Source organism: Pseudocercospora fijiensis, assembly GCF_000340215.1.
Source record: "Pseudocercospora fijiensis CIRAD86 unplaced genomic scaffold MYCFIscaffold_10, whole genome shotgun sequence".
Taxonomy (NCBI): domain Eukaryota; kingdom Fungi; phylum Ascomycota; class Dothideomycetes; order Mycosphaerellales; family Mycosphaerellaceae; genus Pseudocercospora; species Pseudocercospora fijiensis.
In genome coordinates this window covers 723,008-741,029 of record NW_006921541.1, presented here as the reverse complement: position 1 = coordinate 741,029, position 18,022 = coordinate 723,008, and the positions used below count along the sequence as shown (strand labels likewise).

The 18,022-nt window shown below is 52.3% G+C and overlaps 7 protein-coding genes across 7 annotated transcripts; 4 read left to right on the top strand and 3 right to left on the bottom strand.

The window, feature by feature from the left end:
* Positions 1 to 1,698: 1,698 nt before the first annotated feature.
* MYCFIDRAFT_60753 (uncharacterized protein) lies at positions 1,699 to 4,201 on the top strand. The gene is made up of 5 exons (XM_007933139.1): positions 1,699 to 2,431; positions 2,482 to 2,950; positions 2,997 to 3,314; positions 3,679 to 3,848; positions 3,917 to 4,201. The coding sequence occupies exons 1-5, from the start codon at positions 2,146 to 2,148 to the stop codon at positions 3,940 to 3,942; spliced, it is 1,269 nt and encodes a 422-aa protein (XP_007931330.1). The 5' UTR covers positions 1,699 to 2,145; the 3' UTR covers positions 3,943 to 4,201.
* Positions 4,202 to 4,394: 193 nt separating this feature from the next.
* On the top strand, positions 4,395 to 6,870 carry MYCFIDRAFT_191094 (uncharacterized protein; the record flags this gene model as incomplete). The annotated part of the gene is made up of 4 exons (XM_007933252.1): positions 4,395 to 4,412; positions 5,168 to 5,701; positions 5,755 to 5,896; positions 5,957 to 6,870. 4 exons carry the CDS (start codon positions 4,395 to 4,397, stop codon positions 6,868 to 6,870), a joined length of 1,608 nt encoding a protein of 535 aa, XP_007931443.1.
* A 479-nt stretch (positions 6,871 to 7,349) lies between these two features.
* On the top strand, positions 7,350 to 9,554 carry MYCFIDRAFT_89043 (uncharacterized protein). The gene is made up of 4 exons (XM_007933250.1): positions 7,350 to 8,193; positions 8,248 to 9,110; positions 9,173 to 9,278; positions 9,345 to 9,554. The coding sequence occupies exons 1-2, from the start codon at positions 7,536 to 7,538 to the stop codon at positions 8,616 to 8,618; spliced, it is 1,029 nt and encodes a 342-aa protein (XP_007931441.1). The 5' UTR covers positions 7,350 to 7,535; the 3' UTR covers positions 8,619 to 9,110; positions 9,173 to 9,278; positions 9,345 to 9,554.
* MYCFIDRAFT_103611 (uncharacterized protein) lies at positions 9,033 to 9,424 on the bottom strand (the record flags this gene model as incomplete). The annotated part of the gene is made up of 3 exons (XM_007933251.2): positions 9,033 to 9,110; positions 9,173 to 9,278; positions 9,345 to 9,424. Coding segments are annotated over 3 exons (264 nt in total), but the record flags the coding sequence as incomplete, so codon positions are not given.
* A 2,741-nt stretch (positions 9,555 to 12,295) lies between the features above and the next one.
* Positions 12,296 to 13,273, bottom strand: MYCFIDRAFT_110889 (glycoside hydrolase family 16 protein; the record flags this gene model as incomplete). The annotated part of the gene is made up of 1 exon (XM_007933249.1): positions 12,296 to 13,273. A coding segment is annotated over one exon (978 nt), but the record flags the coding sequence as incomplete, so codon positions are not given.
* Positions 13,274 to 14,121: 848 nt separating this feature from the next.
* MYCFIDRAFT_89047 (uncharacterized protein) lies at positions 14,122 to 16,838 on the bottom strand. The gene is made up of 2 exons (XM_007933248.1): positions 14,536 to 16,838; positions 14,122 to 14,476 (listed from the first exon to the last, which is right to left on the bottom strand). The coding sequence occupies exons 1-2, from the start codon at positions 16,384 to 16,386 to the stop codon at positions 14,432 to 14,434; spliced, it is 1,896 nt and encodes a 631-aa protein (XP_007931439.1). The 5' UTR covers positions 16,387 to 16,838; the 3' UTR covers positions 14,122 to 14,431.
* On the top strand, positions 16,091 to 17,992 carry MYCFIDRAFT_209140 (uncharacterized protein; the record flags this gene model as incomplete). The annotated part of the gene is made up of 10 exons (XM_007933247.1): positions 16,091 to 16,455; positions 16,496 to 16,557; positions 16,586 to 16,886; positions 16,916 to 17,019; positions 17,049 to 17,263; positions 17,301 to 17,413; positions 17,439 to 17,451; positions 17,489 to 17,554; positions 17,593 to 17,932; positions 17,967 to 17,992. Exons 1-10 carry the CDS (start codon positions 16,442 to 16,444, stop codon positions 17,990 to 17,992), a joined length of 1,254 nt encoding a protein of 417 aa, XP_007931438.1. The 5' UTR covers positions 16,091 to 16,441.
* Between the last annotated feature and the right edge of the window lie 30 nt (positions 17,993 to 18,022).

Here is an 18,022-nt window from a genome sequence, read left to right as displayed (position 1 = left end):
GGCCTATAGTGCTAGTAATACGTATTAATATTAGAGTTAACCCCTATCTATCTAGTCGACTGCTAGTCGACTAATTAGGCAAGCTGTCGCACTAAGAACACCCTCCTTCTTAACCCTAATCGTTACCTTAGCTAAGGCCATTCTAATCTAGAACAGGTTATACCACTATATCGGGACTCTGCCAGCAAACTTTGGTGGCTGCAGCCCAGAAGAGTGGTACACTAAAATCTTTGGACAATCGCCTGTATCTGATTGCTGGATTGAGGATGATGGTCAGCCTTGCCAGGTACAGATGGGCCTGGACTATGTCCGTCGCTCGTGCCGAGCTATGCCTAACCTCAATGATGGCTGTTCACAGGAGCGCTAGTCTGCTATTGTTCGCAGGGCTGAAGTAGAAAGTTCGATATTGCATGCATAGTCACCTGCGTCGAAGCTACCGTGACTTGGCGTGGCTTCGTTAGCATCATTTCGAAATTTAGGTGACTGCAGGAGCTGTGTTCATCGGTGCCTGATTCGTTGCAGCTATCGGAGGAATCATTTGGCATGTAGTCAGTGCGATCATGTCAGTGCTTCTTAGATGCCGACCCACAGAGCTATAGCTGCAAGCTCCAAACGAATCCCGTCAGAGCGGCAGGATCAATTTCTGAGCTTTACCATTTGTTACTCGAATCCCTGTCGCGCGAAGAGTTCAGGACCATCGTGAGATCTTGCTGCTCGAGAGCAGATAGTGGCTAGTAGCATGGGTGTAGTGAATGGAGTCCTGGATTTTGCACCTGTTACAAATGCAACTGTGACGCTCAGCGGGAGTCCAATTCTGGGCGAACGGGTTCCCAAAGAGAGATGAGTTGGTGACATGGGTGATGTAGCGCATCACCACCTCCTTTCAAGATTCGTTCTGTCATTCCCTGAACATGCACTGCCAGTAAACACTGTGCCACGCGGATACCGCGATTGCTCCTCATGGCATGGCATGGTTGTGGCGTGAGTGGCTTTGACAACGCAGATGCAGGTGAAGAGTGAGATGATGCTCGATGCAAAGCACACCGCTGTGAGTTGATTGTGCGCGCACGGGTCCAATTGGTGCTTCATTGTTGAAGCTGTGGCCAGCCAGCCACGAAAACGCCTCTGGCAGGCTCCTCTGTGGCTTCCACGTTGATGAGCAGGCATGCCGGCTATGTACCTGAAGAACGTATCTAGACGCATGTGGCATAGTCCTGCTGGCAGAAGCTTACATCGGAGCAGAGATGCACGTGGTATGCTCGAAGCGTCGAATGAAGAAGTTCGGGTCTGTCTGGCAGTATCAGACCAGGCTTAAATTGTGATGTCCTATTGGTCGCAAGGCTGCATAATGCGGCGGCGGTCGACTAGACTGTAGACTGCATGCTGTGGCTTCGGAGCGACCGTCAAGAAAATGATCCATGCTACCGGCAGCTTCTAGCAAGATGAATCAATACTGGCTGTGATTGCAGAATTGGCCGCCGAATTGGCAAGGTGGATCTGATGAGAGTAGAAGATGGACCTGATGTTTCGAGAAAGGAGCCATGGCGAAGAACGGGACGGGACGGGACATTCGGACTTGTATGTAGTTTTACCCCTCGACGCGCCAAGAAGGCCGAGCGGCTCGACAGCATGCGAGGCGAGGCGAGGCGAGGCGTTGACCAACAAGCCTTGACACAAAATTCTGTCTCTACCTAAGAGTGTATGCATTTGTTGGCGCTGGCGCGTCACGAAGCCTGAGGAATCCTTGGAGGAAAGTCACCAAGTCTACACGGTGACCGCCCATCGCTTCGCTTCCCGCTGGTCCTGGCGTATACCGCACCGCACACAGCATCGTCACAGGCACAGGCCGACCTGTTGACTTTGACTTCTGCTCAGCCGCCCGCCGCAGCACGCACACACTCACACTCATACTCATACGCAGTCTCAAGATAGATCGGGTATCGATACCGCCTCGACCTACCTACTCCACAGAACCCCTCCCTCGAGTCCCTGGCTCCACACGAGGATAAATACTGCCATCCTCGCCACTGTGAAACATTCTCGGCGCGTCAGCAGGTTGGCGCAGTGCCGACTCAGCCGAGCACTTCAACCTGAACAACTCCCACACACACTCTCTTCAACACCTGAGCGCACTTTCCGCCAGCCATGTCGTACTATCCAGGCCAAGGTTACCACAACCAGCAGGGCTATCCGCCGCCTCAACAGCACGGCTTCAACGGATATCCCCCTCCTCAGCAGTATGGCCCTCCAGCTCCCCAATATGGATATGGCACTCCTCCGCCCGCTCCACAGTATGGCGCTGGATACGGCGCACCGTCGCCTCAACCACCACAATTCGGAAATGGATATCAGCAAACCCCTCCTCCGCAAGGATATGGAGCTCCGCCGCCTCAGCAGTATAACAGACCGCCGCCAGGACCACCACAAGGCAGTAAGTGTGAACCGGTTGGCTTTCGTAGCTTTTGCTGACACATCGCCCAGACTACGGCAGACCTCCACCTCCTCCGCAGCAGACACAGCAATTCGGACACGGCGCGCCGAGCGGATACACTTTCCAGTACTCGAATTGCACAGGCAGGAGAAAAGCACTGCTCATAGGCATCAACTACTTCGGACAACGAGGACAGCTGCGAGGATGCATAAACGACGTCAAGAACATGTCAACATACTTGAACGAGTATTTCGGGTACAAGCGAGAAGACATGGTCACGCTCACAGATGACCAGCAGAACCCCATGAGCCAGCCTACCAAGGCAAACATCCTGAGAGCGATGCATTGGCTGGTCAAGGATGCCAGGCCCAACGATTCACTCTTCTTCCACTACTCGGGGCACGGTGGTCAGACTAAGGATCTGGACGGTGATGAGGAAGATGGATATGATGAGGTCATTTATCCCGTGGATTTCAGACAAGCTGGACACATTGTGGACGACGAGATGCATCGTATTATGTGAGTCTACCATGACTAAAAAGTGGGATAAAGCTAATATTGGTAGGGTGCAATCTCTCCAGCCCGGTGTGCGCCTGACGGCAATCTTCGATTCCTGCCATTCGGGTTCAGCACTCGATCTACCATACATCTACTCCACGCAAGGTGTGCTCAAAGAACCAAATCTCGCCAAAGAGGCCGGTCAAGGCTTGCTTGGCATTGTATCGTCTTATGCAAGAGGAGACATTGGCGGCATGGCTTCTACCGCGCTTGGATTCTTTAAGAAAGCTACTAGTGGTAGCGATACCTATGAACGCAACCTGCGAACAAAGACATCTCCGGCAGATGTCATCATGTGGAGTGGAAGCAAGGACACCCAGACATCGTATGTTGATCCCCATTTTGCCGACGAGCCCATGTTTATGCCCAGTATCGGACATCACAGTCCTTGTGAAGGCGTTCCCATGTGGAACCATTTCTGAAGGGCTTTGATTGATTGCTGCATTTCAGCGTGGCGTTGGAGGAGCTCTGCTGCATTCATGCGAGTCGTTTGATGATGAGATAGTGTTCAACAAAAAAAATTCTCAGTCTCTCTGCCTTGAGGAGCCTTACCAGGCTGCCTCATGGCGGAGGGACTTTGAGTTGCGTTGGCACTATCGACTCACAGACAGCGCGGAACACCACAACGTCGCAGAAGCATCACGCGCACGCGACTGCAAAGACGTAGGCTAACCTATTTTTGTGCACAGGCAAGACGCCAATATCGATGGCGAAGCTACTGGAGCGATGTCTTGGGCCTTTATCAACGCACTCAAGAAGAACCCTCAGCAGAGCTACGTCCAATTGCTCAACAGCATTCGCGACAACCTGGAGGGCAAGTATTCTCAAAAGCCACAGCTGAGCTGTAGCCATCCTCTTGGTATGTTTCATGTGCACTGCTCCGCCACCTTGGCATGCGCAACACAGCCTTGCTGACATGTCTCGCAGACACCAATCTTATGTATGTCATGTAATGTCGTTGTAATACTATAGAGCTTATGACGCACGGCCTTTGGGGACAGCATGGTAGACGGGGTGACACAGCACATCCGGAGCCTTGTGCGAAAAATTGAAGACAGAGAAATTGTATGTGTTTGTCACTGGGTATTAGCGGCGATCGGGATGACTTCTGCTTTGCGGCACACTGTATCAGGTAAACCTGGCATCCTGCATAGGAGCGGCGCGTTTTGTCGTTTGAGGTACGAGCCCGACAATATTAATACCGTTACCCTGTTGTTCTGCGCACGCTTGTTTGATAGGCCGATAGGAGCGTGTGGAGATGATGGAGCGACTCGGGAACCTCGGCCGGATATGATGCCTGCAGACCACGAGCGGCACGAGCGAGTCGGCAAATATCATCGAGCAGATTATGTACTGTACATACTGTATTGATTGATGCTTTAGAAAGCCCTGGAAAAGTGCAATAATGTCGAGCAGTAAGACAGTGCAGTTGTTACCTGACTGATCTCGCTGACTGCGATAGCGATGCCCGAAGAGTTTGTGCCTGAAAGGCTGAAAGTCATCTCCAATCCTTCGGCATCTCCACCGGCTCCTCACCGCGAGACCGCATCATCGCACATGATGCCCAAAACGCTTTCGCCTCCAGCCGGGTTGCTGTAGAGCTACGTATCAAGCATGCCCATCCCATTGCCACGTTGTTGCACAAGCTTAATTATAATCATGTTGCACATCGTTATTCCAGAATCCAGAAGCCAAGATGTCTTGCGTCTACCGCGTGGCACGCTGACAAGAATGCCGTTGACTCGACTTGGCCAACGTTGTGCATGCATCCTGCTGCGAAGACCGACCGCCTCCAACCCATGCATATTTCGGATCCTGTCTCAGCTCTAGGCGAACGTACTTGCCTCTTCTGGACTACGAGCCGGTGCTTATGCATCAATCATCATCGCATGCGCTGGAGGAAGGTCAAGATCGAGTACAAGAAGCAAAGACTGCTCGCTTGATTGGTAGGTATTGCGGTCTTCTTCCCTCCACGCCTCTAACTACATCTTCGGACTCTGTTCAATCAATGGACGTGTAGTCACTGTAGTGCACTCTTGAGCTTCTTTTCCCTTTTCGTCTTTCCTCTCCAAGGCCAATCTGAGGAAATCAAGAAAGATGCTGTCATCACTCCATGCTGTCACACTTCTCTTTTCTTTGACCACAGTCTCCGCACGACCTGCTACCGAACTCACACAGCGCACGACTCAACTTCCCACAATCGACCTGGGATACGTCGTGCAACGAGCCACCGTGTTCAACGAAACAGGCCAATACTACAACTTCTCCAACATTCGCTATGCCCAACCTCCAACGGGCGATCTAAGATTTCGCGCTCCCCAACCTCCATTGAAGGACCGATCTGTCATTCGGACTGGCGAAATTGGACGAATATGTCCTCAAGCTAGCCCTGCTTGGCTCCTGCTTGCCTCAGAATTCATTCCTCAATACTTGCAGGGCAAGACAAATTTCAGCCCTTCAGATTTCAATACGAGCAGTTCTGGGAGTGGTGCACTGCCAGCACAAGATCCCAGAACAACAGAAGATTGCTTGTTCCTCGATGTTCACGTGCCCAAGAACATATTTGACAAGAGAAATGAAAACAAGAACGAGGGTGCTCCTGTCTTGGTGTGGATATACGGAGGTGGATACACTGGTGGAGATAAAGGCAGTACTGGTAATCCTGCTGGATTGATTGCGAGAAGCCAGGATAATGGCAACTCGGGCATCATTGTGAGGGGAATCATACAGATTCAGGGCCGATGTTGTCGCTAACTGTGACGCAGTATGTTGCTTTGAACTACAGACTTGGCGCTTTCGGTTGGCTTTCAGGCCCTACGTTTCAACAAAATGGCACCGCAAATGCCGCTTTTTACGACCAGAGGCTGGCCATCGAGTGGGTCAAGCAGAACATCAAAAAGTTTGGAGGCAAGTGCCATGAAATTTCCTGATCGGGAATGAGTAATGCTGACAATATTGTAAACACAGGCGACCCGAACAGAATCACATTGATCGGAGAGTCTGCAGGTGGTGGCTCTATCATGCATCAGATCACAGCATTCGGAGGCCAGAAGCCAATTGCTTTCCAGCAAGCAATCCTACAAAGTCCAGGCTTCCAACCATACGTCAGCACTGTTGAGCAAGAAAAAGTCTACAACGCCTATCTGAAACTTCTGAACGTGTCCACGATCGAGGAAGCTCGGAAACTTCCATACGAGACCCTCCAGACCGCAAACATCATCCAAGTCGGCACATCATCATACGGACAATTCACCTACGGTCCCGTTGTCGACGGCATCTTCACCCCACAGCTCCCAGGCCAGCTCCTGGCCAAAGGCCAGTTCGCCAAAGACGTAAACGTCATGGTCGGCCACAACGCCGACGAAGGCCTCCTCTTCACATCACCCTACAGTCAAAACGACACCACCTATTACGCCCAGCTGCAAATCTTCCTTCCAACCCTCCCCAGCTTCCCCCAAATCGCAAAGTACCTGGGAAACGTCCTCTACCCAAGCTCCAACTACCCCGACCAAATCGCTCGCATCTCAAACGCGCTTTCGGAAGCTGTTTTCACTTGTAACACCTTTTTCCTCGACAAGGCTTACCAAAACCGCACCCACTCCTATCAATTCGCTGTTCCACCCGCTCTGCATGGAAATGACATCGCTTACACGTTCTATAATGGTGAAAGCCTCACTTCGCCCGACACTGCGATTGTTTTGCAGGAGTATATCACAAATTTTGCGATGACTGGCGACCCGAATGGACCTGGAGTCCCGAGTTTCCCGGTTTTTGGAAGGAATGCGAGTATGAATGTGCTGAATGTTACGGGAGTTACGCAGGTGGTTGATGATTCTGCGAATTCGAGGTGTGAGTGGTGGCAGCAGGCGCTGTATTATTGATTCAGTGGGAGGTGAAGGTCCAGTCTTACTATTTACAGCACTGACTGCGCTTGCAAGATCTCGGGGGAACGTTCGGTGAGTAGCAGACTTTTGGGTAGACGTCTGTCTGTCCCTCAGTGCATACGCTGCAACTGCTTCTCTTCAACTCGTTTCACAAAATGGTTTTCGGTGGGGAGAAAGTCAAGGAGATTGTAGCTGTGTGGGCTATCTCATGCCTGGTTTGTCGGTGTCGCCGGATCACAAAGACTGAAGGGATGAAGTGAAAGGCACAACGTGATGTGGTCGTCGTCGGAATTTCGAGTGAACGGAATTGCTGCCGATACGGCCGTGCGATCCCAGCCATTCTGTGCACCGTGCTCGCGGCAATCCCAGCGATTTATCGCCGAAAAAGTAGCTGGACCGATATGCTCCAACCTCGGCCCTCAGAACGGCAGCATGATGAAGGCTGCAACTGGGCCAGCATCATCTCGCTCGGCCTTGTCCTTTGTTACTTTTGTTTACCAGTATCCAGAAGAATAAGATCTTTGTACAATACAGCGATCACGAGTTCTACACTTTCCCATATGATACCACAACGATAATCCGACTACTTTCCTCACCGCCCCACCACTGGCCTCGGCCTCGACCTCGGAGATCAGGATCGTATAATATAGACATTGCCAATAATGGCACCCGCACCTTCGAAAGAAGAGATGCCTGCTTGGGGCCTGGCTCTTGCCGGTTCAGCAGGAGCTCTGGTTGCCAACTCGCTCGTCTACCCGCTCGATCTCGTCAAGACGAGATTACAAACACAAGTCAAGAGAAGCAAAACAGATACCTACGCCGCAGATCCGAGCGAGGTACACTATGAAGGCACACTTCACGCAATTCAGCACATCATTCAAGAGGAAGGTGTTTCGGGACTTTTCAATGGCCTTGGTGGAAACCTGCTCGGTGTCGTCAGCACAAACTTCGCATATTTCTACTGGTATGGACTTGTACGAGAGCTTTACCATGACAAGATTGCCAAGAGCAGGAAGGTCGCGAGCACGCCTGTGGAGTTGACGTTGGGGGCTATTGCCGGCGCATTGGCGCAATTGTTCACCATCCCAATCAGTGTTGTGACTACGAGACAGCAAACGCAGAAGAAGAGCGAGAAGAAGGGTATAATGGAGACTGCGAAGGAAGTGATTGACGGACCTGACGGTGTGGCTGGCCTGTGGAGGGGTCTGAGTGCTAGCATGGTCTTGGTGGTTAACCCATCCATCACGTATGGTGCATATGAGAGATTACACGCCGTGGTCTTCCCAAATAAGACGCGATTGGCGCCTCATGAGGCATTTGGTGAGTGAAGACGGGCTCCAAGTTCAGGAATGGATATGCTGACAGATCTTGTAGCCCTCGGAGCACTCTCGAAGATGATTGCGACCATTGTGACACAGCCATTGATTATCGCCAAAGTCGGCCTGCAATCAAAGCCACCGCCACAGAGGATGGGCAAGCCTTTCAAGTCATTTACCGAGGTCATGGCTTTCATCGTCGAGCGAGACGGTATTCTCGGACTCTGGAAGGGTGTCGCGCCACAACTTCTCAAGGGATTCTTGGTGCAAGGTATCTTGATGATGACCAAGGAACGCGTCGAGCTTATGTTTGTCCTGCTCTTCCGAGCCGTGCGGAAAGCACGACAAGAACAGCTGGACAAGCTCGCCAAGATCGCAGCAGAGAAAGTCGAGCAAGCAAAGGCCCAGGTCAAGCAGACCATATCGTAGTGGCAGAAGCCATGTTCGAAATTTGTAGCTATCGATTCTTGCTCAGATGCAGATGGATTGGGACTAGCAGGCCGGCGTTGTGGGAGCATATAGGGATTTGACATATATCTGCTTGCACGAGACAGCGTAGATCTTTGGATTTGACGGCCGAGTACGCTACGCATTGCGCAGAAGCAACGCGACATTTGGGGGTATATAGTGATCATGTTGTACAAGACCTAGGAAACGAGGCTCGAAAGAGAGGAGCTGATACCCGCATCAGACTGTTTCTGACACGATCGTGCCACCAAGTTCCTCAATGCAGAGTGAAGAGTCTCAACGTCCGGGCCACCGTCCGACATCCACTCCGTCCTTGTTCGGTTCCATCTCTCACGGCTCCAAGAGCTCGCTGTCCTGAACGTCATCGCCGCAGCTCTACTTCTTCGACCCCTTAACCTCAACCTCAAGAGCCTTGACATATCCCTCTAACCTCGTCACCGCAGATTGTAAAGCCTATTAGTCTCACGTCAGCCATCTTCCTCCTCCAATACCCATCTCCTCTCGCTCTTCCTCACATAGATATCCTCATTCAACAGCTCATTCGAAACCTTGTACTCGTCCACCACGTAGTAATACATTCCGCTTCCTGCAAGCACAGTTCCCAGCAGGAAACCGAATAATCTGAATCTCGTATCAACAACACTGCGACCTTCTTGTCCATCTTCGGGTTTTCCTTTTTCAACTCACGATCCGCGGAATGCTCCGATGGGTTTCTTGGGTGGGATTACGGTGTCGGCTAGCAGTTTTCGACTCGTTTGGAAGCTTCGTCGTAAGGCGAGTGTCTGGGCGGGGGAAGTGATCGCGGGTCGTGGGAGTGCGCGTAGAGTGCGCGGTAGTCTTGCTGCCATGTTTGTGGTGTAGTCTCGATGTTTGAAGGTGACTCGGTCGTATCGTAAGTTTCTAGAAGGTGTTTGTGATCAACGTGAGCTGTACGTACCTGCCCCAGATTGCCGAGTCGGAGCTTGGTCCATGCGATTGTGGAGTGCGCGCCATTTCAAGGTTGTGTTCTCTCCCGACCTCACTTCAGCTTTCACATTAGGTTCCATTGTGTTCGCTATCAGCGCTCACGCTCAAGCTCATGCTCACGCTCGAAAACTTCTGGCTTGCATGATCTGCCTGGAAGCTTTGATGTTCTACAATGCTATTGCAGCCATGCATGCACATGTGACGCAGCGTCGAGGCACACAGACGGCTTCCATCCGACGAATCTCAAAGGACATCGATATACCGGTCAATGGAGTGTCGTGATGTCTCGATAATAGCGACTTGTCAAGATCATACGGGCTTGCACTTTGTGATGCTCTCGAAGCGTATTGACGGCCTCCAGTACCAAGCATTTGTGCCCAGCAGCTGATGGCCTACACTTTGTCAGTAATCCAAAGGGCTGGGCATACATACGAAAAGCCATCCTGCGCCTCCACAGTTTTATCAAATGCATGCGGTCAGCGTACCAGCATGGCTGAAGCCTCTGGCAAGATCTGGCGCAGGACAAAGAGGGTCCCAGAGCCCATGGGGATGCCTTCACTATTCCAGCATGCCGGGGAGGAATTAAGCGCTGCATCCCGGCGTAAGAATCATTGCCCCGCTTTACCGCAACGACTTCACTGCCCCCTTCATTGGGTGACGAGTCTCGGACTCTGACAGGAGAGGTCGCCACGGTCCCATGGTCTGCCGCAGACTCGAGGAAGTCTTAAGAACTGACCGATCTGGCGCCAGAGGCTTCTGGCTCATGTTCTGCTAACCTCGCTCGCAGAAGAACTGGTGTGGCACTGGTGCCGCGAAAGTTGGGTATGTCGTGTGTGGGTGCAGATGGTGTGGAAAGGAAAAAGAAAGCCGAAGGGTGGGAGAAAGCGCGTTTTATACTGCGACTTGAGTGGGGCTCTGCAAACGCGTCAAGAGTCAATGCTTCACGAAACGGCCCGAGCTGCCTGCTGCGTACTTCTCAGAATTCCAATGCTTCGAATAAGCATGTACAGAGAATGCCGCCAAAAGAGGACGCCGAGGAGCTGGAAATTGAACGGTCGGCGGTCGAGATACTGAGAAAGAGTCATTGAAATCTATTCGTGCTCCTTATAACGCCGCGCCTCCCTGCTAAAAGGCTTAGATCTGGAGCTGTGCGCGACACTGGGCTCGATGCCACAGCACTGGGCTGAACAAGAACAAGCACGATTCCACTTCAACTTCACCCTCTTCCTCTGAGCCATCGCAAAGTTTGCAGAGCACGTGAAACTCGATGAAGGCGAGGTCCCGATCGATGCTTCTACAATCACGCAGTACATGCCCCAAGGCTTGAATACTTTGTTACTACGCAAGCGGAAGAACGTGATTGACAGGAGAGGAGCTAGAGTCAGAACATGGAGACTACGCCAATGTGCGCTGCGACCCCAAAACACACTCGAGCAACTGATGACGGAGACGTCTTCGCGCTCCGCGATAAAGTATCCGATTATCTAGAGGCCAAACCAGCGTTCTTCAAGGAAGCTCGACCTGACAAGAACAGAGCCATCTTGCTACCTATTCACGAGGACAAAGAAGCGCAAGTTCGGATCCAGATATTTAACTATCTTCTACAATATAGTTCGCTTCCAATAAAGGCATAGAATTTATCCTGCGCTCACTCGGAAAGGCTAGATGCTATGTAGATCTCCGTTGCAACTGACAGGTGAGTGCTTGGAGGAAAGTCCAATCGACCGAATATTTGCTCAACACATTCTCACCCAAGCGCCCTTGCCTTTCATCATGTCTCTCCTTCTCGCGCACACCTGCACTCTGGCAGAAACACGCATGTCAACTCACCCGAGACAAGAGACATCTCAGTCAACCGTCCCATTGCCAATGAGGGACTTGGCGCTGGGGTCTACGGAAGATACAGGGCAATTACATGCTGCGGGAGCAACTGAATGAAGGGTCTGGAATGGCACGGAAGCCTCTATGATGAAAGATTTCTGTTGTGTGATTTATTTCCGCAATGAGCGATCTGGGTGACCGCACTTTTTTTTCAGATCGCTCTGCGCGTGCGAAGAACTTAAACTTGGAACACAAAGAAAGAAGCGAGAAACAATAGAGAGAGAGAGAGAGAGTTAATATGAATCCAAACAAGAAACTTTTTTCCATCATAGTACCTCCATGTCACATCCAAACCGCTTCCCGACAAAATCCATAGTAGCGCGGCCTACTTCGCCCAATCCCAATACCCATCATCATCAACCCCCAACCGTTCGCGATTCATCCTCTTCGTCGCCCTCCGACACCCTCTCCACACCATAATCGTCCAAGACACGATGATCAAGACTAAAAACGTCAAGCCTCTCTGCCTTAAGTTACAAAACGAAAGCAAAGACGAGAAACGTACCTGCGGCCATGTACCAAGCGATGGCGAAAGAGCTCGTGGAACCGGACTCGAGGATTTGGGAGATGGTGCGTGAATCGAGAGTTGTGGCGGTGTAGCTAGCTGTGGCGTTATGATGGCCGGTGCAGTTGTGCGGACCTGTAGCATTGAGGGAAGGCGTGGGTCGAGTCGAAATCGAAGTCGTCGTCATGTCATGGCCATGCTTGCACCCAGGTCGCGTAATATTAGGGTAGTTGATATTCCCCTCGTCCCTCTTCTCAAAAGTCGGCCCCGCACCAGGTTTCTGCCGATTATTGGTATAAAACCTCACACTCGCGATCTCGAAATAAGCCTCCTCGAAAACCTCCGGGTGATTAGCAACATAATCATTACAAGTCGCAACCCCCGTGGCGTTCGCAGCACCCGAAGATTCCCAAACTTTCCCAGCCCAATCGCCGCAGAAATCGATGTTCAGGATCAGTTGCATGGACTTGAAAGCGGTAGAGAAATCGCAGTCGCCGGAGAATTTGGCGAGAGGTTTTTGTTTCCAGGTGGATGGGTTGGGGTGGCCGGCGATGAGGTCGGAGGGGAGATGGTTTTGGGGGAACATCCAGACGGTGATGCCGTCGGGCTGCCAGTCGTGGACGTAGACGCCGCCGCTTTGGAGGTTGAATTTGCGGCCTGCGGTGGAGAAGACTTTGGTTGAGGGGCCGGGGAGATGGGTTTGGTTGTATGCAGCTACGGAGCAGCCGGTAGCGGCGTTTCCGGTATTGCAGTTGGTATGGAGAAGGCGGCCCTGCTGCTGGGCGAGAGAAGCATTGTTGACATTGCAGCCGGGAGCTGTGTGCAAAGTCATGCCGTTGTGGGAGTCCTCGTGCACATACTCGAGGATGTCAGATTCGCCGCTGGCTGGCCAAGTGCCTTCGCTACCGAGCAGCCAAATCGCGGGCCAGACGCCGTATTGGCTGGGTGCGTGACGAACGTCGATGACAGCCATGCTACCAGCCTCGAAGGTCTGCTTGCTCGTCAAGCGGACGGAGTTTCGGCCATTGGGAGCAGGATTGGTAGAGTCAGGTCCGATGTACGCAGTCGAGTTGCCAGAAGTGGCGTTGTAGATGAAGCCGACCAATTTCTGATCTGCAGCATCTGCGAGTGACTGGTATACGACATGGCCGTTGGTGGGGTCAGGGCCTGTATAGGCTGTGAATTGGTCAAAGAAGGTATCCCCGCAGTAATCGGCGACGAGTTCGTAAGATCCAGTCGAATTGGCTGCTCTGGGCGCGATTGCTGCCGGAGAGACAGGCGGCATGGCTGTGGTCGAAGCGACAAGCGCTAGGAGAGTTGCTGTGAGAGACATCTTGCTAGAAGCTTGTCCGATGAGATTCGTGGTAAAGAACGACGTAGAAGGCTCGATTGAGTTTCGAGGCATGAAATGGTTCGTAAGAGTCGTCGCGAGAGCGTGGGAGTTTCGTGGCCTGAGAGACAGATCCTGCTGTCTCAGATAAGAGTTCGTAAAGTCGTGATGTTCGTGTGTTTCTGGAACGACGAGAGAGTGATCGTTTCGAGAACTTCGAGTGTTTTCGCGCATATATGAACAAGAGGGAGAGTAAGTCAATTTCTTTCAGCGAAAGCAAAGAAGAAAGCGCATTTAAGAACAATAGCCTTCATCAAAGGTGAATAAAGGCTGAGTGAGGCCCAAGGCCCATTGTGCGTCACTTGCTCCATCGTGAATAGAACAATGGAAAGACAAGGGAGTTTGACAATAGGGAAGATGGCGATTCACTGCTCTTTTGATGTTGGAGGAAGCTTTGCCGAATAAGTGAATGGTGGAGTCTGTTCAAGCGCTTCGCGCGCCAAGACATTCACAGGGCTGCGCTGAGCCAATCGTGGGCATCTGCAAGCGACCCATGTAACAGATGCCAGAGAAGCTGTTCCGACGCGTGCCACACGTCTCAGACATATAATGTCTACGTCCAAACATATAGTGTCTGCCCAGCTCCGCAGACTTCATGTCGCGATGTGTTCTGGGAACGTGGCTGCGGCTGCATGCCCATTGAATCCTGCATCCGAAATCTAAAGGCAATTCCTTTGCGAATCATGTAGTGAAGAAAGCGAACAAGACGCCGAGAGGCGGCTGGAACAAACAACAGTACTCTTTTCAAACATATCCTAATTATCGCCGCATCTCATTTTTCCTCCATCGACATGACTACCAATCCCGTTCTTTCGCAAAGCATCGCTTCACTCCTCGTAACATGCGGCATTCGTCAATCCCATTATTAGTCAAATATTAATGAACAGATCAACGCCATGCAAGTGGAAGCAGTAGACTGCACCGCAGATGCCACCCCTCTTCCATCAATCTGAACGACCAAAATAGGCCGACCAAGCGCGCCATGCTTGTTCGCCTTCATGTATTGCGCCATATCGTCAAGTTCGGCTGAACTTACATGCGACCTTCTGCTTGCGCTTCGCGAACTTGCTCAAAGACCTGCAACCCATGTCAGTCAGTCACGCCATGATACACGACTTCACCCCGGCACAGCTTACCTTCAGCAGCTTCGTCCTAGCACCCTTCGCAGCAACACCTCTTCCCTCAAGACCAGCGTCATCTAGCTGTACAAGATCCTGCCATCGCATGTCCTTCAAATTATCAGTGTATTTGTGCAGCCTCAAAGTCCTCAGCCAATTTGGGATATCCTTGAGCAAGGCAAGATCGGTAGGATCCTCCGGTGGCTTGGAGCTTCCCCGACGTCCTCTCGGCGAGCGGCCACGATTGATTTCGGAGGCATCAGAGAGATATGCTTCATTGCCAAAGCCGCCTACGCCGAGGGTGTTGAGGTTCATGCCCGCCATTCCATTATGCAGTCCCGACATATCGTAGTTGCCAGCAGCAAGGAAGCCGTTGCTCTGCATCCCGCCAAGAGGCATTGCAGGGTTCCCGCCCGGAGGACCAGTAATGGCAATGCCTGGGGAAGCAGGTCGAGAGCGTCGGCCCTGCAGAGCTGCGATCTGCTGTTGCTGTAGTACAGCTGCTTGCTGAGGAGTCAAGATCTGGCCGAGCTCGTTGGTCATGAGGATGCTCGAGGGCATACCGGGCGACAAAGGCTGTTGCTGGTTCTGGCCCTCGGAAGATCTAGCACGGCGATACTTGCGCACATCATCAAGCTGGATGCGATTGTTCACAGTCGAAAGCGCAGCAAGCTTCATTGCAGTGGCATTTGCGACCATGTCAGCCTGATTGGCGCTCTGCTGCTGGCTGAAGTTGGAGACCATAGGAGTGTTGGTCATGGAAGCCCAGCTGGCACCAGGCGCATATGGTGACATCAATGGCATGCCTGTGCTGTCGGTCAAGCCACTGGAGGCAGTCTGGCTCTGAATATTGTTGTCGCCAGAAATTGGGAACGGGCGTGAAGAACGCAGGCCAGCCGATGGTAGAGGAGCCTGGCTGACACCAAATTGGCCCATAGGTGCAGCCTGGGCTTGGCTCGAAGACGACTTTGGCCTACCGATCGGTGGCTGGTTCTCTCCCTGCGAGCCGCTGGTGTTCCTCCATGGTCCAGAAGGAATTCCACCGTTCTTCTTGTCCTCGTCCGGCGCAGAGATTGTAGGCATGTACTGAGAAGAGCGATCTCCAACCGCACTGTTTCTGTTGCTCTTTGGCGCATTACCAGTAGTCGCCTGAAATTCCTTCTTTTGATCCTCGATAGCATTTGCAGCGTCTGGGAACATGCTCTTGATCGTGTTGGGGTCTAAGCCGGACATGCGCTTGGCACCTGGCGAAGGCGGCGGCTTCGCACCAAAACCAAATGAGCCACGTGAGCCCTCTACATTTAGCTTATTCATGGCATCATTCATCCGTGAAGACATCGGGTCTTTCTCATTGAACGCGGCTGGGGAAAGAACGCCGGACATGGGGTGGCTCTTGGCCATTTGTTGCAGGACTTGGATGAAGAAGCGGATCTGGACCTGCGTGGTCTGCTGAAGCAAAGCATACAAAGCGGCAGTTCGCTCAGGCTCGCTGAGCACACGGAACCACTGCTCGATAGCGCTCAGCTCGTCCTTGAAATCCTGGTCAAGGGTCGCGGCAGCCATCTCTTCCAGAGTGGTCTCGTACTGATCGATGTCGGCAATCCATTGCTGTGCGGCACGTTCAACGTCGTCAGGGTTGGCGGTGTTGCCGCTCTCGCGCAGCTGGTTGAAGTAGACTTCGGAGGCAGGACGAATGCCTCGTGTAGCGAGCGGGGAGGTGGCCGAAAAGGCACCCATGTCGGCAGAGGCACGCAGGTGATGGCCAGACCCCAGCGTGCGAGAAGTGGGAGGGCGGAGAGTGGAGCCTCCGCCGAAGGACGAGGACGAGGTCTCAGGTGTGCTGTTGCGGTTGCCGATAATGTTTGACATTTTGAGTGAAGATGTCTAAATCGTATTTTCGTATGCTAAGCGTATTCTGTGTGCGATGGAGGGTGAGATGTGAGGTTTGGCGCGTAGAAATTGCTCTCGAAAGTCGAAGTGACCTGCAGACCTGCTGTCCTCAAAGGTATTCGAAGGGCGGACTATGCGAACAAGGCGGAGGTGCTGGCCGACAGCATGTGTCGTTCAGCTGCAGAGGGTCGATGCAGGAGGAAAGGTGATCGAGTAGTGGTCGTAGTGGTTTCGCGGGAGAGGATTGGCGCGAGCCGCGTGACAGAGCTGGAGCTAGTCGCGGTCGCAGCGGTACTCGACTCAGGCCTTCTGCTGGCGGTACGGTACAGGGCGGAGGAGAGCGGCGGCGGCGGCGGCGGCGGCGATGCTGGTGAGGGTGAGGATAGCGAGCGAAGCGGTCCAACAAACAATACCTACACTCACGCGACAAGGAGACCGGACGCATCTACCAAAGAGCAAAGAGACGGACGCTTGTCTTTGTCAGGGTCCACTTGTCGCCTGTGCCAAGACTCTTCCACAGCCAATCACGCCGTCAAAACGATGCTATTCTGGAGGCCTACAAAGCGGAAGGTATTTCTTGCTCTGCTGTTGAATTTTCATCGACGGCAGACCGTGAGCTTTGGGACTATGCACAGAAATAGTGCGTGCGTGTGCCGTTGCATGGAAATCCCCATCGAACGGCGCATGGACCATTTTTCACGTGGCATATCAAACTTTAATCTGGCGCTACGCGTTGGTGTTACAGAGTTGCTCAACAGTCCGATCACATGATGCTTCTGAGCCGTACTGCATCTATCCCCATCTCGTTCTTGATATTAGCCTAGGAGACATGGAGCTTGCGAGGGCGAAGATTGAGGTGGGGAGAGGAGGAGGAAGCGGAAAGGAATCTTGAGGTATGTATACGGGAAGGGATGGAGGAGGAGAGTTTTAGGTTCGAGGTGAGGTGTGAGTGGTTACAGGAGGTGAGTGAGGGGAGTGAGGCGATGAGGAGGCCGAGGGGGATGGGGTGATGGGAGGATTGATCGGGGCAGGCATGCATGTCACGTCCACAAGCTTATAAATATATATGCTAAGAGGTCAGCGCCATGTTTACGAGCGATGCGGTCCATGCAGGATACTCAGTAGCATGGCCACGGCAAATCAAGAGGTGCTCTACTGCCGATGGGTGTCTCGACAAACAAGTAGGGACCTGAGGTTAAAAATCAGAGCTCAGCAATTGATGAACATGAAGATAAAGCACCTGAGATTCCACTCCGAAGTAATGCTTATATCATGATCTCATCAATGCTGCTACCCACAACGAAAGCCAGCCGATACGAAATGCATTCCAATATGCATGCTTCGCCCAATCTCTCAAACAATGATCGCTCCAACACCGCGCTAACCAAGATGCCACAAGATGGAACATCAATTCACAACCTTCCCACTACTCCTCCTTCCCTTCATACCCTCCAACTTCCTCATGAGCTGTTCATGCAATCTCTTACTCCCACTCCAAGCACTAGCCATTTTCTGCATTCTCACCGTCGCAATAACCGCAAGTCCCACCGTTCGCAAAGAATGCTTCTTCTCACGGAAAGAGTGATCAGGCGTAATACCGATTTCTTCGAGAAGG

Excerpts from the sequence above, each read along its gene's own strand:
- MYCFIDRAFT_60753 (XM_007933139.1), top strand. The coding sequence starts at position 2,146 with ATGTCGTACTATCCAGGCCAAGGTTACCACAACCAGCAGGGCTATCCG. Across the intron at positions 2,432-2,481 it reads GCCAGGACCACCACAAGGCA|ACTACGGCAGACCTCCACCT; the intron begins GTAAGTGTGAAC and ends CACATCGCCCAG. Across the intron at positions 3,315-3,678 it reads AGCAAGGACACCCAGACATC|GCAAGACGCCAATATCGATG; the intron begins GTATGTTGATCC and ends TTTTGTGCACAG.
- MYCFIDRAFT_89043 (XM_007933250.1), top strand. The coding sequence starts at position 7,536 with ATGGCACCCGCACCTTCGAAAGAAGAGATGCCTGCTTGGGGCCTGGCT. Across the intron at positions 8,194-8,247 it reads GGCGCCTCATGAGGCATTTG|CCCTCGGAGCACTCTCGAAG; the intron begins GTGAGTGAAGAC and ends CAGATCTTGTAG.
- MYCFIDRAFT_89047 (XM_007933248.1), bottom strand. The coding sequence starts at position 16,386 with ATGTCAAACATTATCGGCAACCGCAACAGCACACCTGAGACCTCGTCC. Across the intron at positions 14,477-14,535 it reads CTAGGACGAAGCTGCTGAAG|GTCTTTGAGCAAGTTCGCGA; the intron begins GTAAGCTGTGCC and ends CATGGGTTGCAG.